General features: G+C 41.3%; 1 protein-coding gene across 8 annotated transcripts in view; it reads right to left on the bottom strand.

Annotated features, from left to right (window-relative positions):
- The window catches only part of LOC125895302 (LIM domain containing preferred translocation partner in lipoma), a 253,387-nt gene that overhangs the window by 125,345 nt on the left and 109,734 nt on the right, over positions 1–18,308 (bottom strand). For 7 of the 8 annotated variants that reach the window (XM_049587035.1, XM_049587036.1, XM_049587030.1 and 4 more), the window contains 2 exons: positions 15,027–15,130; positions 6,990–7,112 (listed from right to left, as the gene is read on the bottom strand). In XM_049587035.1, coding sequence (XP_049442992.1) covers positions 6,990–7,112; positions 15,027–15,130 — 227 coding nt within the window. The remainder of the gene's footprint in view (positions 1–6,989; positions 7,113–15,026; positions 15,131–18,308) is intronic. The other variant, XM_049587037.1, reaches the window with a different exon arrangement.

The following is an 18,308-nucleotide window of genomic DNA, read 5'->3' as shown; positions in this document are numbered from 1 at the left end:
CTGTTATGCCACAGAGAATACCAACTAAAGCAAACAAAATTGTTTTGATGTCTGTGAAGCATCAGTGCCGGCTGAATGTTTGCAGGAATGCTACTTAGATTTTTATGAATGAGCAGCGACGTCCGTTGCAATTTCATCTGGGAGGCGAGCGCACATAAGGTCCCCTTGCTGATTCCAAATTTAACGTCAAGAGGAAGATTCCTCTCCCAGAAGCTTGAAAGGGAGAGCGCGGGGTGGCCTATTGATTTTGGGGAGCTGGCTCTGTAATTGCTTGCGCGCAGAAAGCTCTAAATCAAGACTGCTCGTTACTCTTTGCTTATACAAGCGGAAGATTACTGTGCAGCAGTTGTGCCAATGCTGGAGTAGGAAACCTGGCCCATGACACAGGCCAGTGTTATGTTGTAGAATAATGCATTGAAAGAACTCGGGCATGGACTGACAGGAGCAGCTGGGTAGGGGAAAAGGTCAACCTGAGTTAATCAGCTAGAATCAGCATCAGCTGAGGAGAATAACAGCGTGTGTGTGTGTGTGTGTGTGTGTGTGTGTGTGCATATGCTCATACTACTGAAAAATAAACAATCAAATAGAAAGCAACTCTTTTCCATGTGCAAAAAGCTCTCAGATGGAAGACACAGCGGCAGTAAAAGGGCATCACGACAGAGATGCTGTCTCAGACTGCAAAAACAGGGTTAAGTCAACAAAATGTCTGATACATAACATTTCATGATTAATACATGTCATAGCATGTATGCGTACTCTGCTGAGACACAGGTGGTGTGGCTCCTCACCCGTAACTCAAAAAGCTTGCAGCAGGTTGTGATAAAAATAAACGTGCAGTGACTTTGACCCTGACAGGTAAAAGCACCACGACAGCCATACATTAGTTAGTATGACTGTTCGCAAGCTGGGCTCTCACAGAGCTGTACAGGTGCACATCAATTTTTCAAGTCATGTTGACAAAAGCTTTCAGACTCCTGCTCTGATATATACTGCACGTTTTCTACCCAACACAGGTGTGCACTTATACTATATTTTATTTAGGAAAAAAATGCCATGCGTTTCAGCAGCTGGTAGCTTCACGTCCTAAAATGTGTTTATACTTCTGTGCCATGTGTATATGTGGACTTCTGTGCATTCTCTGAATGTATGTTTTCAGTATACAGTGTAAAGATTCAATAACTTGTAACACTAGCAGTGTGTACAGGATATATAATGCATGTATACCACAGCTACACACAACAAACAATTAGCATGTTTTGTTTTCTCTGCAATTAAAGGAGTAGTTTGACACTCATTCTCTTTGTTGCCACAAATTAGATGAGACTATCGACACCACTCTCATGTCTGTGTGGTAAATATGAAGCCAGCAGCCAGCTATCTATGCCTGGGACACACTGCCCGCCTGAGAAGCACATAGCAGCTCCATCGCTGAACTGATGCAGCCCGCAACCGCGCAGTGTTCACACAGACAGCGTTGCTGCTCCGGTGCTGCTGTAAAGTTGCCGGCTGTTATAACTACTGTATTTCCACAATTATAGGCCAGTGCTCTGCTCAGTTATGGAGCCTTACAGGCCTTTGCATTGTCAATAACACGCTACTTCAAATATTTCACAATAAAAAGCCTTTGGTTGACAAACGAAGGGATTCTGTGGACAATAACATTGTCGGAGGACTTTCATTTTGAAACTAAAACAGAAGTGTTAAAATTAACAAAGTAAATATTTCTATTTTTACAAGTTTGTGAGTAATCAAGACATGAAGGCCCAATCCCAATACACCCCTTAACCCTACCACTTGCCCCTACCCCTCCGTTTTTCGCGTTCACGCATGGGGTAGGGATGTCCCGATTGTCATTGAGGCAGAGATGAAGGGCAGAGTGCTAGGGCTATGTGGCCCTCCAAAGTTTTTTCAGAGGCACACTTCAAAGCAAGTGCTACGAGAAATCTCCCAGAATGCCTTGTGAATCACCGGCAAGATGGCAGGGAAGGCTTCAAAGGCAATGAAAGAAAACCATAAATGTAAGTATTTTCTTCATAACTAAAGATTTAAAGACTATGATAACCATCGGAAATGTCGTTTCAATGTATTATATACATTTGTTCTAACAAACATAACAAAAAGAAATCGCTAGTTGTGAGGTTTCCCCGGCAACATACTCCTCGCGTCTTTTTATGAAGTCACTGACGACTAACGATGACGTTTCCGGGTATGAAGGGTTGTCCCATTTCATAGGGGAATATTTCAACCCCTACCCCTTGTAACTTTGTTGCAAGGGACAAGGGGCACTTGAAAAAGAGGGGTAGGGGTAGGGGCGAAAATGAGAAATGGGATTGGGCCCATAACTGTGCTAAAAGGCAGCATTATGTCAATATGATCATAAGACCATATTCACAGTCTATTTTCACTGAGAGCCGCATGGTCACACGTACAAAATAGGCAAGACTTCTATCCTCTAGATGTGCCATAGCTGAGCAGGAGCCAAGACGTGCCTGAGCAGTGCTGCTCATGCGGGCAGTGTGACCCGAGTGTTAGACCTTATTCACACATACACAGGTATACTTCAAAACAAAGCTTGTTCTGTGCATTTTGGCCTTTCGTCCACACAAAAACTTTTTGGTTTGTGAGGTGTCACGAATGAGGCAACATTTCCTGCAACAGCCGATGTGATCAAAACAGTACTGGCTCTAACCTCACTAACAGGATGTTTTTACATGTTTACACATTAATGTACAGTTCCTCTTCCACTATGTTGAGGAACAGAAGCATCAGAATGCGCCTTAGAGGCCACTGCTCCAGGAAGCCCTCTGATAAAAGCTTTAATTCCAGGATTCTTCTTCTTCTTTCTTCTTTGTGTGGCTTAAGGGTTACGGTTATGTCACTGGCTGTTGGTTTGGGATGTTCTTAACAGCGCTTCTTGTTTTTCGTTTTTGTTTTAATTGGGATAGACAAAAAGTGTTTGTGTGGACGGAAGTTGTTGTTTTGTTTTGAGGAAAACCCCTGTTTAAAAAAGAAACTGTGTATATGTGGGACTAGGCATTAGCATAGCATAAATCTGAACAGAAGCAAAGTCTAAAAACAACAATCTGGGATTTTAAAGGGGGTTATATGTGGGACTATTTCTTGGGTTGGTTAAAAAAGAAATCACATAAGACACCATAACAAAAAAGTATTGCTGTTTTTACGATTTCTGAACCAGACTACCTGTTTCCAGTCTTCATGCTAAGCTAAGCTAACCAGCTGCCGGCTCTAGCTTCATGAGAGTCTCATCAATCTTCTTGTCTTCTTGGAAAAAGGCAAATAAACACATTCCTCAATATATAAAACTATTCCTTTAAAGAAAAGTCTACAAGACAAAACCAACAAGCCAAAAAGTTTCAGACAAATCAGTGAGAGCATCAGTCGAAGCAGAGCAGCAGAAGCAGAAACAGTCAATAGTGTGTGACTAGTATTTAATCCTCACAGCAGCATTATCAAGATTTTTATCAGTGCCTGCAGAGACATCTGTGGGCAGCTGGTTTATGCAGACTGTCAACCCCATAATACAATGTCTGTATTCTACTAAAAACTGTTAAATATCTATTTGACTGGTCAAGAATGTATTTCACCATATTTTATGAGCATATAATGTTATGTTACTACTGTATGGCATTTAACACCAGCACCCATGAACACACTGACTCACCACAACACTAAACATACTAGAAATCACCAAGTCGTATTTTACATACTTGTCTGTAATGTGTATAATTTCAGAACCACACGGTTCATTTCTTTTCACTCTGTATCCGCTATGTTTCCCCTGTGTGGTGCAATAATTCTCACTTTGTGTGTGGTATACCCATTTTGTTCCCTCTAACCAGGGAGTCAGGAGTCACAAAACCAAAGGACGAAGGCACTCGCAACCAGGAGTCTTTTGTCTGTCTCTGTCACACTGCACACTTCCCTCAAAATACCATGTTTCAAGTGTCACTTTATACAAACGCAGCGTGTGCACTCTATGAGATGTGCTATAAAGGCTGTTAAAGAAAGACTTCTATTTCCCATCCAATTCAAGAAGCTGTATGCGACTTCCAAAGCATATCTATGATTCCGAGTCTGAGCCGAAATTGTCTGCACACGACTCTCAACATCGAGTTACTGAACCGGCAGCTAGAGGCTAACGTCTCTGCCAACACCAACAGCAGGCAGGAAACCGTAGGGTTGGCACTGCGCTTCCGCAAAACCACTGTGGGTCGAGATGGTGTTTTCAGCCGTAGCTGCCTATATACGCACACTGCAGAGTGGCATTGATGAGTTAGCCAGTGGGTACACACACAGGGAGTCATGTGAACATAAACGTGTGGCCCAACCATCTACCACAACAATTAACAAAGAAGCCCTAATTACAACACACACAAGGAGCATGACTTGATTCTAACATACAACCACATAGGTTGTACTTTCCTTCCTCTGAATATATCCCACAGGGGCATTTCTCAAATCAGTGCACCTACCAGTGGACAACAGAATATCCCAAATATGACCGTTAATGGACGCAGACTTTTAACACACTGCTGCAGCTGCGCCAGAACTTTATGGTAAAGTTCAGAAAAAAAGATCATGGCTTGGTTTAAAATGCTTATGTTTGTTACAAAGGTAACTTGATAGGATGTAATTAACTAACACACAACACATATATCGAGAGACACATGTTAACATACTGCGTTACGTTGGTGAAGGAACTACACGTTGACTTTTGGTTTCACACGGGTAGGGCTTCCCCCTAACAGCCGACCAAACATTCATCTGCAAAATTTCATTAGGAGAACTCTATTAGGAGCTGCGCCTTGTCAAAATAAATCCAAACCTATATGACTGAACCATGTGGGAATCTAATTTGAAAGGACAGACACAGAAAGTGGCCATGCTCAGCAGTCAGACAGGAGTCACGTTACAAAACAGTCACAGCCAACAGATCTCTTTCCCTTCTTCTGTAAATATTCAGTCTGATAAACACGGAAAAGTTGATCATGTTAGTGCAGGGCTACCCAGCGCTTTACATCTGTCTCACAGACAACAGGCCTGCACACTTATAAACAGCTCCTGGAAGAAGATCAGCTCAGTGTGTGACGTGCACTTGTAGATAAAATATAGGCCTATATTAATGAAGGTTCATTAGTACGGTTTTGTATTTCTCCGTAATGTAGCACAGTGTTAACAATGTTACTGATACTATTCTTTCTCACACCTTCAACTCAAACCACCAAAATATATCATTTAATAATTAAATTAATATTGTAAACATGCGGACGACTAGTCGACTAATGGCCCTAAATGACGACTATTGGTCGACTAAGAAAATTCTTAGTCATGGGCAGGCCTTCACACTGGACACAAACACCAGTACTTTGGATGGAAGTCCTGTGTTTGTTTGGATGCCATCACTTCATTATATCTTAACAAAGCAAATAGATGTTTGCTGCTGTAATTATGCTTTGAATATTGTATAGAGTTCCTTTAAAGTCACTGAGTCATCTGAGCTGCACTGACATAATAGGTCAGTGGATGTAAATATGTACATGTTGTATGAGGGCACAGACCCTTATATGTAGCTAAATGAAAAGCTCTGTCAATAATTCATCACCTTAACCCTGTTTTCAGTCCAACATATAATAAATAAATAAAGCAGACAACATGTAGACATGGTAACTACACAGTAAATAAGCCACAGAATAAAAACTGTCATACCTTTAAGAAATGTTTGACTTTAATATAGTCCTTTGGTGATAGCCACGTCTGTCGAAAAACCTTTCAGGTATTACATTATTGCTCGAATATCTCACCAGAGACATGATCTGCATGGTGTTAAAAGCCCCTCTGAGCCTTCCTACTCCAAACACAATTGGTTAGGTTTTTTTATCCGCCTGTCCTACATTTATTGTGTGTCAAACAATTTAGTGAACTGCCCAAGGCTTTGACTTTTTGAAGTTGCTCTTAATATCGTTTAATATCAACTAATGATATAGGTCAAGACTCATTTTGTCATTACCGCAAAACATCTTTAAAAGATGCAACATATGGGTTTGTTTCCTGCAGGAACATACTTTGTTACAGTGCAGCATTTGTTTTCAGTCATCGAAAATGATTCAAATATGCTGTACGTTCTTTAGTGATTTTAGTCAACAGCATCCTTCATACAGCAGTGCATGTTTGTAAGCTGAGTGTATTGGGTCTCTTTTTAGGTTGTTGTGTATTTCAGCAGCTGTCGAAGAAACACTCAGGTCCTTTACTTTCTAAGAACCAGTTCAACAATTTAAAGAAACTTTTTTTTTCAAATGTAAGACTTAAGTTAAAGTATATAAGTAATATCAGGAGAATCTATTTTATGTACCAAATATAAAAATACTCATTTTGCAGAAGAAATGGCTCTTAAGACACTTGATACTGATGTGTTTGGCGGAAGTGGTTTTTCACCTCTTTACATACTGTTCAGTATTTTTGTTAAGTGGTTACCAATCTAGGGTTTGGGCCACTCCAAAGGGTCAAAGGATAAATCTGAGGGGTCGTGAGATTAACGAGGTCTGTCTGAAGAAAACAGTCTTTGGTAAAACTGCTCTAACAACATCTACAGAATGACAAGGAGCCCCAACTAGACAGGCCATTATAGTAGACTATCACAGGGCTGACACATAGAGACAGACAACCATTCACACTCACATTCACACCTATGGACAATTAAGAGTCACCAATTAACCTGCATGTCTTTGGACTGTGGGAGGAAGCTGGAGCACACGGAGAAAACCCACGCTGACACGAGGAGAGCATGCAGAGAAGGGCTCCCCCCACCCTGGGTTCTAGCCAGAAACCCTCTTGCTGTGAGGCGACAATGCTAACCACTGCACCACTGTGCTGCCATTATTCAAATACAGTACTTCAGCACATGTGCTTCGTTACTGACTGTCAGTGTTTGTATTTGAATGTACAGGTGTAAAGTTGTGTTGGTATCATACTTGTGTGTTCCGTGGCTTGTAGGGCGAGCTGCTCTCCAGGTCTGCCAGGATGCTGGTGAGGGAGTCGATCTCAGCATCCAGACTGGAGCGTCTCTCCTCCAGGGTCTTCTCTGGTCCTTTCATCTGTGAGCAAACATCACAAATACAGCATGTACAGTACAATGAGCGCACTCAGCAAAACAGCCTGTGATGACACTTGGTTAAGTTACATCGTGTAGTTGCACTCAAAAGTTAAGGACAGATAATCATCAATGAGGAGTAATTCTGACTCTGTGCTGCTCCGAGACATTCTCTCCTGCTTTTTTCACCCTTCTTACACTTTGGATTACAGCTTGTGAGTTCATGTTTCACCTTGACCTCAGACAATCCTTTTGAGAGCCACACATCAATAGCACAGACTTCTCTCAGAGAAACGCGCAGAGAAACAAGAAGCAATGTATTGTCTGAAAGACAACTTTCATAAAGCAGTGCACTATTCACCTCCTGCTTTTCAGCACACTTGGATTTACAGTATCTCATTCTCCATGCATTATTCATCACAATCTCATCCAAAAGTATTTCAAACAAAAAGGTCATTTTTTTAGAATTAAAGTCAAGACATTTTTTATTCCATATTTTAAACATGTGCTGTATAAAAGATGATAGGAATCACTCTGATTTTTATTTAACTAGTTTATTATCAGAGGAAGCTTGAAAGCGTCAGTAACAGGATCACTCCAGCAGCCTGAGACCTTGCTGATTTATTCATCTACATTTTTCCACTTTCACCTCAGAGAAAACACAACCTCAACATGTACATATATATAAAAAAGACACAACATATAACAAAACTGTTGCACAAAAATCTGCAAAGTACCTAATATGATCTGACCGTTAGTGACACTCGGTTTTCTACAAAATTCCCGGGAATTTCTCCATGGAACGACAGATATATTTTTAGTCTTCTGAACTATGCTGCAACTGCAAGAAGACTTCTTGCAATTGCCTGCGGGGGCTTTTTGAGTTGGCTGGATCAGTGACTGCTTCTTATTCTAATGTTATGTGTTTGGATTACCTGTCACAATCTATTACAGGCAGGGCTTGCCTCCATTTGGAGCAGAGCTGCTGCTTAAAAACATCTAAGGCAATCACGAGCGGGGGTAAACAAAGCAAAACACTAATGGCTTGTCTCAAATCAACAAAAGAAAAAAACAGGCAAACTTATTTAACAGGGATAACGAGGAGGATGAAAGGAAACATTGCCGCCTTTGTGATGTGTTGGAATTTGCAGTGTAGGGCTTCGTAATGTGGACAACAGCCATGATGAGAACTAGCTGCTTTTGTCTTCCTCTCTCCTGTGAAAGGTTTTGGCATGAACGTGTCATAATCCCGACATCTCTCTCAGCCAGGGCGATAAAGACAAGAGAACATTTCTGCCTTTTTCTGAGGAAATACCATTTAATCACTGATTTACTCTTTCAGCGTGTGTAATTTCTCTGCTGAGGCACAGAGAACAAGATACAAAGACATTTTGATTGATATCTATCCCTTTTTCTGAACTGCGTCTGCAGTTAAAGAGTTCTGCTCTGGCTACAGGACACATAATTAAGATACCAGTGGTGTATTAAGGAATTAAGTTACATGGCCAGTGTGATTCTACAGCCAATATTATAGGAGAAGAAAAGTTGGAGATGAAAACAGTAAAGCACTTTTAAAACTAATTAAGCACTTAATTTCAGGCCTCAGATATCTCTTACTCCGACTGTCTACACTGTTCAGAAGAAAAGGAGTGATGGCAGTGGTAAATAGGGAGTGAAACTAACTGTGGGGCCGGCCTGAGTATCTCTGTTATCATGTCCACTTCATATATTGTCTTGTGGGGAAAAGGTAGCTTTTCATGAGCTAATAAAATCTGTTCAATGTGTTGTTAATTGTTTACATAGCTTGAAGGATATATTCACATTTTTTCCAAGTCTTTCTTAAAGGAAAACTACACCTGCCAAATCATCATGTGTGTATCAGTTGCTCACCCCGCGTTACGTTAAATTCGTGAAGACAACTTTGTTTTTCTCACGTGCCTCGACAGTAAATAAAGAATTCAGACTCTGAGAAAATTCATGATGAATTGAAGCCATAGGGGTCCGTGTTTAACAACAGCAAAGCATCTGTTTACAAACTCTCACACAGATCGTGCAGTACAATCCAAGTCTCATATATCCAGTCGTATGCTCGGTACTTCCCAAACAGAGCCCTTTCCGACGGGGAACTGAACTGAAAGTGAAACTTATCGAAGCTCTCTTCAAAGCCAGACTCTTTAGACCCGTTTACTGATGTTTTTTGGTGGGCGGGGCTTAGCTGGAGGCAACACAATTCTCTACAGACATTAGCTAGCACCAGCAAGCAAGTTCTGTTGGCTTGTTTTAGACAATGGAGAAAGATGATGCGAGTGGGGCATTCAGAAATACTCATTAAAAGTGCTGGAGCGCACTCTGGCACAGACTGGACCATTCGATTATCCTGAGCACCGCACTCTCAGAGAGGCAGAACGCACTCTGCGCACTCTGTCTGTGGAAACTGAGCAGAGGGGAGCACTGAGTGCAGTGAATGTGTGACTAACTTAACCGTTCTTCAATTCATATAAATATAACGCTCCATTTCTTCGACCAGCAGGGCTCTCATTTTAGTGTAGAGCATCAGACTGAATTTACGTAGGCTCCATGTCAGGTCACTCGCTCTCCAGGACCGCGAGTGTCACTTGAATAAGTAAACACTGCCCAGCAGGACCAGACTGGCCGACCTGTATGCTCTCACTCAGTGGATGGATGATGTCACAGGAAGCTTTGTGGTTGATCACGATGTCAGTCTTACAAAGGAGGACGACACTTGGACAGTTTCCTCCAGTTTGTTTTGCCATCGTTAGCTAGTTAGCATTACAGAGAAATCCAGTATTCCTCTTAATCCCTCCCCAGTTTCTGATGAGGTGGACATGAAAACCCTTAATACACATAACGTTATTCATCCCTACAACAGGAAATACTTTTTCTCTAACCTGATATGAAGTGTGTGCCGCATATGTGAGCACTTTTGATGATCACCTCCGTCCAGTCCTTTTGTCTTATCTCATTTAACCATAGTTGTCTTTGTTTTTGTTGATGCGCAGTGGCGGTTGATATGTGACTCCTGTGTAGCCTACAGCCCTGTGGTGGAGAGTTGTGTTTTACCTGCAGCTAACATCGGCCCTAAAAGGGTCTATCGACAAAAGCTGTAATTTCACCTCGCTGAACACAGGAGCTGCTGATCCACTGCTGCAACAGTCAGTTAGTTGGTCTTATTGTGTGAGTTTGGTGAATCCCAACTAACCCTTTAAAACACCAAAGTCACACAATGACACAAACTAACAGATCGAAGCAGTTGTAGACCAGCAGCTCCCGTGTTCAGTGAGGTCAAATTATGTTTTTTGTCAAAGGTCCCTTCCTAACTTGCTTTCAGTGTAAGTGATGGGAAACAAAAACCTCAGTCCTTGTTTTGTACAAAAATATATGCCAAAGTTCAGCTGGAGCTCATGTGAGGCTTCAGCAGCCTGATGGGTATATTCCAAAGTTACACTCCTTTTAGGACAAAATTCACTCTTTGTGTTTCCCTGGTTTAATTTGGCGCTGAGAAGCAGGAGAGGGACGGTAACACAAAAGGGAATTCTGTGCTAAAAAGACTGTAACTTTGAAAGATGCTCACGAGCTGAATAACTCAGACAGCTGAAACCTCAGATTAGCTTCAGATAAACTTTTGAAAATAGTTCGCACGAACACGGACTGTGGATTTTCTCCTCTCTCACTTACACTGAAGGCGCATTAGACAGGGATATCTTCGTGGTCAGTGTCAACAGGAGGAGAGATTACAGCAAGTAAAATGATTTCAGTGAACATATGGGCACCTGACGATGGGTAAGTACCGCAACTTGTTGTAAACATTAAAGATCATTTGGTAAACCTTAACTTGTTTTGTTAACCTCTTACTATTTTGTGCACTCAGACAATGACTGTATTCTAAAAGCCTCTTTCATTTGTAGGAAAGAAGCCAGGCTGCTAAAGTACAACTATCTACACCAAGGAACACCGCTTTAAAGTTCTGTATTTGCGAATTTCATCTTTGGACACCTGTGCTGGACATCTTTTCATACAGTTTTTTATAACTTCAACTTACTGGTGTTTTATTGTTTTTAATATTTTAACTTGTGCTCCATACATCATTAGGTATGTGCGCTCTGGGACTGTGCTGTGCTGCATATAGTTTGGAGTCTTGCATATAGTGTTATTTATGGTGCATCTTGATCCCAGAGAGAGGCTCACTATAAACTTGATTTGATATGATTTGATCACAGGCCAGATGTGACTGTTTCATGTTGAGTTCTGCTGTTATAAATTTGTAGGAGCACAATTCATTACACTTTTAGAACATTTTATTTAAACCTTGCACAATCTTTAAAAGACTGTGGGTGCAGGAGTGTCTCTGATTACAGCTCAGAATGGATTTGTAGCTTCATGTTACCTTATACACAGGAGAATGATCCCACACAGTTAGGTATACAATTCAGGCAGTCTCGCGTGGTTCCAGAGAAACATCTAGAAGAACTCATTATCATTCTGCTATAAGGGAAACTGCTTTGGCTTGTTTGTATTTCTTCAAACCAATCACAATTGTGTTGGCCAGGATCAACTATGTGATTAAACTTTTAATAACTGAAAAAGACGCATCAAGTGCTGCCCCCAGCATGCTCTAGATGCATCACGCTGCAGCTCGTCAACAGACGACCACAGAAGGTTATTGTTACTAAAATATATGTACCTCTTTCCCCTTACCACCTCACTACATATTAGCTTAAAATCCCCCACTACTAAAAGTTCATTTCTCACCTGAAGAGCATATCTCCACAGCTCTGACTCGCCAGGAACTATCTTTTTGGACACTGTCTTTATAATGACGGGATTGTGGGTCTTTAAGCTCGGGGTATTTTTCAACCTCAACAATGAGTCTCTCCTCATCCAGTCTTCGTCACACACAAGACAAAGCAACAGAAGCAACAGAGTTCTCTCTGTACATCCATGGTGAGTAGAGGAGTCAAGCTGCCACAGGAGCAGAGAAGAAGAGCTGCTACTGGAGCCGGTATGTACAAACCATTTAATGCTGGTGTGGCCAGGCTGGAAATATGACAGTGGTGGGTAGTGTCGCCAACGCGCATCTAGACACTGCCAATGTGGCATTGTATATTGAAAATATCTGGGGCGTAATTTTTGACGCGGGCCATTTGCCACTGGTGTGTCTTGGCCTTTAGAGGTGAAGCTTGACTGTACTTAAGCTCTTAAGCTCATTGGACCCATTACAACCACGGTGGATTTGCTAGCTGTTTGTGGCTCTTGCAGAACATTATTACGATGGTAACACATGCCGCTGCCAGGGTAAAAAGATGTGGCAAATCAACTCCAACTGGCCTTGTCACAGATAAACATCAGACATAGGAGTCCTGCGAGACAGAGTCTGGGCTTTTCAGAGCTGCGTTCACAAGTTGTTTGCAGATCTTTACAACAATTCACCAACGGAACAAAGCCAGAATGCCTTATTGCATGATCCAAATCTTCATCAAAACGTACCACTATTAGTATGTGGGTTGTTTGCTCTGCCATTGTGGGGAATTTTGAAAATGATAAAATACAGATAGTGATGGGGGGCGGAGAATGCCGGTCTAAATAGTCGGCCAGTGGCAGGCTTACCGCCACAATCTATATCCTGTGAGTCAGATTAAAGTTTAGGAAATAGATCCCCTTTTAAAAAAGTGAGACTGGTGAGTCTCTAGTAAAAACCTGACTGTTGTAATTTGACAAAATTGTCTGTGACTTTATAAAATGAACAATGTGAAAAAGGGTTAACTTAAGTGTTGAATTTTCTGATGTGTGACGTACATTTTGTTGATTTCATTTTTCTTTTCTCCGAGAAAATCCAATTCTAAATGTGTTAAATGAATAAATGAATTCAGTATTTTTTAACCTTGACCTGTCACAGCTCAGGTTTCTTAGGTTGTTTTTATTCAGTTATGTTGTTTCCTGTTTTACTTTGAAACTCACATCTCTTCTCATTTCAGATCACTTCACTTCCTGCCCCTGTGTGTTTTCCCTCCCTTTTGATGGCTTCGCCTGTGTCTGATTGTCTGTCCCGCCCTGATTAGTCTCACCTGTGCCTTGTTATCCTTTCCCTCACCACAGTATTTAGTGTGTGCCTTGTTTTCTCTCTGTGCCAGTTCGTCTTAGCTCCTTGTGTGTCGACGTTCCAGCTTTTTGATTCCCTGTGCCTCTTTGTTGGGTTTTTGGACTTAGCCTGTTTTTTGACTCTGCCTCTGCCTTGTCCCTTTTTGGATACTTTTGCCTCTACTGATCTCCCTGTGTGTACCTCAACCTATTTTGTCCAGTAAAGACTTTTTACTTACCTGAACTGCCTCTTGAGTCGTGCATTTGAGTCCATTCTCTTCTGGTTCACCAGTTTTAACACGACCCTATTTTCTCATGTTTATGTGTTTATGTGACTGATGGGAACAACAGTTTTTACATTGGTCCAGTATTGAGAGAGAGGATTGTAGACAGCAGCGGCAAACAGGCTGCAGTGTAAACACTCTTGGCACGATAACAGCTCTGTCAATGTACGTCCACTTAAAGTGTTTGTTTTTGCCACTTTGACTCAGATTGTTATTTTTATTCTCTAACATCATTAAGGACAGGATCCATACTGAGATAGCAAGATCCTTTTTGTTTAACCAGAAACAGCATCATAAAACACACTTCATTCAAATTTGACAGAAACAAAATAAAACTCACAGAAGGCATGATGGTTCATCTTTCCACTGTTACAACACTCACCAGCTCTGGTTTGGTTGAAGTAAACCTCTAATGGACCGATTTAGATGTGAAAGTACACAGGCTTTATAAACACTTAAATTACTGTTTATTAAAATGGAGCCTGGTGGGTTTGGCAATAGTGATTTCGGGGCTGTTTCTGGTCAAACAAAAAGGATCTTAATCTTTAACAAAGAGGTCTATCTCTGTAGGGATCCTTTCTATAATGTTGTCAGACACTTGGAATACTAATCTGAGCCTGTCAGTGACAAAAACACTTTTAGTGGATGTGAATTGAAGCTGCAGACATGCCCCGAACAGCAATTTCAAAAACTGTTGTCTGCATTCATCACTTAGATACAGAGACATGAGAATGTAAAGTCCAGGTTGAAAAATACCAAACTCACCCTTTAAGGAAAGCAGCTCTGACTCAGCCAAACATTTCTTTGGTTAAACAAAACCACGAAACTCAAAACTGTAACTCTCCTAGCTGTGCACCTTTTAAAATAACTGTATAACTGTGAGAGGGCTGGTGGTTTACATTAAGGTCATGACACCACATGAACAGACCTATATACTGCTAATACCCAGGATGCATTTTTATACTGTCTATGTACACAGTTTGTGTGGGAGGAGCGGTGAATTTACACACGTTGCATAACTTATTTAAATTATGTAACATTCTGTCTCCAAACTTACAAAGGGAGCATTCATTTAAGATAAGCAACTGGTCAGATCAAATGAAGGGCTTGAAGAGGGACACTGAACAAAGGAATGTGAAGCACTTGGAGGATTTTCGCAGCAGAGGTCAAGTGCTGAGAGTGTCAGAGGCCAGATATCCCGGGAGGGATGAATGCCTGTGGGTATTGTGACCAGCAAAGCAGAGAAAAGTGACCAGGCTCCACCAATAGGTGTCAGCCTTCTATCCTTCCTGCATTACCGCTCTCAGAACTGAAGAGAGTATGTTAGTGTGTGGGTCCCTGAGTTAGGGTGGCTGGCTCCAGGAAGCATCTGGAGCTGGACGTTTCTGCAGTTGGCTGCAACTCAAATGGACAGACAGTTTTGCTGGACTTGGTACATGAACTCAGCGCAGAGCTCGGGGCTGTGTTTGCTTTCTGTGCTGACTCTTCGAGAGTTACTGACAACCAAGAAAATTTAATGCAACAACACTTTCCCTCACCTGAAAATCATACGAGTTCACCGGTGGAGGAGGAGGGAAGGAACCAGAGGATGGGGGGAAACCGGTTGAATCTTCTGCAGGTGGTGGAGGGGGAGGGTAGTCTGCTGGGATGGACACACACACACACACAGACACAGACACACACACCAAGAGAAACAAAAACAGCTCATTAAATACTTCCTCTTTTTTCCTACATTCAAACGGTCACAATTCTAACAATGCAGACACTACACCACTGAATGAACACACAATATAACTTATTTATTATCATTTTATTGACATCCTGGGTGCAGAAAAAAAAGATCGAACACACAGAGAAGAAAACACACTTACAGACAACCTATGTATAAAGTGTATTATATAAACTCCTTTGGCTACATCAAAGACATAACCGAAGGGTGCACAGTTCACATGATGCTCTGTATGGTCAAGGTTAAAGAGAGATTACACAGTTTACTGAGGTTACTGTGTATAAATGTATGAATGGATGTGCCGGAGCTCCTTTATGCTGACATGTGGAGAATGTGCACTGACATCCAACCACGTCCATCCATTAAAAAAACAAAAACAAAAACAAAAAAAAAACACGCACATGAAACTGACTGTGTGATATTGTGTAATATGCTGAGCCGGTCACTGTTAACTGTGCCCTTCTGTATTTGTGGAAGCTACGACAAATCGTCGCGTATTGCCTTAAATTTGTCCAGAAAAAATCCACGGTGAACAAAGACTCCAAAAAAGGTGATGTTTTTAGAACATTCAGATTTAAAATATGTCAGTACAACCAGTCTCATGCACAACTAAGTACCCCAACTAGGCACGTGGATGTATTTGATTTCCACTCAAGTAGAGCTCATGCGCACACACCTGCTCAGGGCGTACTTCTCCTAGGCTGAAATCAAGATCAAGATCAAGATCCAAGATCAAGATCAAGATTAAATTTATTGTCTTGGGCCCTACACCCATACTGCAGCCATAAAATACAACATACAACATAGTACACAGTCAAATCAAGATTATACCTAACGTAGCATTAAAAAACACTAAAAGATAAATAAATAAATGACATGATACGCTAAAAATACCTCTACAAAAATGCAAATCAGCATATCGTCATAATCCAATGCCAGTTCTGTCTTATCTGCAATTATTTAAAAGCTTTATAGACAGAGGTTGAATGAATTTTTAAATCTGTTCAGTCTGCAACGAGGCACTCTAAGGACGCATTCACACTGGCGCTATTTGGTCCGCTTTAAACGAACCCTGGTCCGCTTCCACGGATAGTTTGGTTTGTTTGGAGTGGTGTGAATGCTCATTCGAACTCTGGTGTGGACCAAACGTGCGAACCCTGGTCCTCTTGAAAACTGGTGGTATTGGTTCACCTGCAAGTGAACCCTAGTGCGGTTCACTTACAGTAGGAAATGTAAACAGACTGTCCTGCAAACCAAAGAGATGAAATGACCTAGAGCGCATTGCATTTTGGTGTTTGGTGTTTTTGTGGTGACCAAGCCGGCTGAAGCAGATGGATTTCCGTTTTCGGTCCAGGCCAATCAGTGAGCCGGGTTTTCTTCTTCCTCATGCTTTTCTTCTTCAATGGTCAGTGGTCGTTTTGGGCAATACCGCCCCCAAACGAGCAGCTGTTGTAACTGCGTGATGTTGTCCAGGTGGTTTGGTCTGCTTTAAAAAGTGCAGTGTGAAAGTGAACCGAACCAAATGAAGGCGTGAAATTTTTTGGCATTCCCCGCCCAATCGAACCGAGTCCCCTGGACTATTCTGGTGTGACTGCAGCCTAAATCTCCTGCCAGGTTCATCACTCTGAGTGAACCCAAATGTTTTATATCGTAATGTTTCAGCAAAAATGCTGCGGAAGCACTGAGCATACAATAGGATAAATGAGACTTGGATTATACTGCACGAGTCATGTTAGAGTTTTTAAATGGATATTTTGATACAGTTTTGCTGTTGACACACGTGGACCCCAATTATTTTAGTACATGAAGAATGTAACCTTTTTTTTTTTTTTTTTTGGTTAAAGATATTTTTTGGGCCATTTTGCCTTTAATGGACAGGACAGGTAAGCGTGAAGGGGGGAGAGAGAGAGGGGATGACATGCAGCAAAGGGCCACGGGCTAGATTCGAACCCGGGCCTCTGCGGCAACAGCCTTGTACATGGGGCGCCTGCTCTACCACTTTTCCGCTGACGCCCCAGAATGTTACCCTTTATTGGGTTTTCCATTCGCTGTGGAAGCAGGCGAGGAAACCAAAGTTTTCGTCACAAATTCAACGTAACACACAGCGACTAATTGATATACAAACCATCATTTGCAGGTGCTCCTTTACGTTTTGGTTCTGGTTCACTCTCACCGCTCTCATCACGTGGTTTTTGAATGCAACTCCTTTTAGATAAAAATCTACTGTACACTACCTACTGAACAGCAGGAAACATTAGCAACAAGCTGGTGAACATAGTGGAGCATTTGACAGCTAAAGAGCTAGATATTTCTTAGGAAGTGGTGGAGACCAAAAAAGGAGCTAAAAGAGAGAATATATTTGACTTTCATTCATCAGGTGGCCTGAAACATGAATCAAAATGAAAGCTAATGTTGCTCTGTGTCTGCTGGATGAACAAATAAACAACTTAAATGGTGATAATATATCAGTGTTGTGTTCACAGGTTTTCCTGCTCCCCCATGTGGCCAAAACTGGTTTAAAAACTGCTTAAGTTTACTAATGTATCATTTACAGTTAATATCAAGTCCTCTTTGATTTGTATGGATATTATAATTGAGGTCATTGTTTTATTATATTTCATAGCTGCAATACAAAAAAATTTAGTGCAATAGAGCTGCATTGCTCACTAATCACAGTGACTTTCAGCTCCTGAAAACAATAATCAGGATCTGACTGATTATAATGACATGAGAGACAGCATTTAAGTAACTCTAAAGTTACTGAGTGAAATGAAGATATATGTCTTATTAATTTGTCTGACAGACATAAAGCACAATTAAAAAAAACAAAAAAACACACAGCATCTGTACAAAACACTAAGAAGTTTGGATCATTCATCATAAATTGCCTTTAACTGTAAAATCAAATCAGACATTAGAAAGAGGTTATACTGTCATTACAAACGAGAGAAGGAGAGTGACAGAGACAAAGACACAGAGCCTCGTCATCCCACGTCAATGACTGACACACATAATTGTAGCAATTTGGTTAACTAAGAAGCACTAATCTGGGGTAAGCATGTGTTTTATTTTTTTTCCCGGAGATTGGAAA

Source organism: Epinephelus fuscoguttatus, linkage group LG10, assembly GCF_011397635.1.
Source record: "Epinephelus fuscoguttatus linkage group LG10, E.fuscoguttatus.final_Chr_v1".
In the NCBI taxonomy this organism is placed as follows: Eukaryota; Metazoa; Chordata; class Actinopteri; order Perciformes; family Serranidae; genus Epinephelus; species Epinephelus fuscoguttatus.
This window is presented reverse-complemented; position numbering and strand designations above follow the sequence as displayed.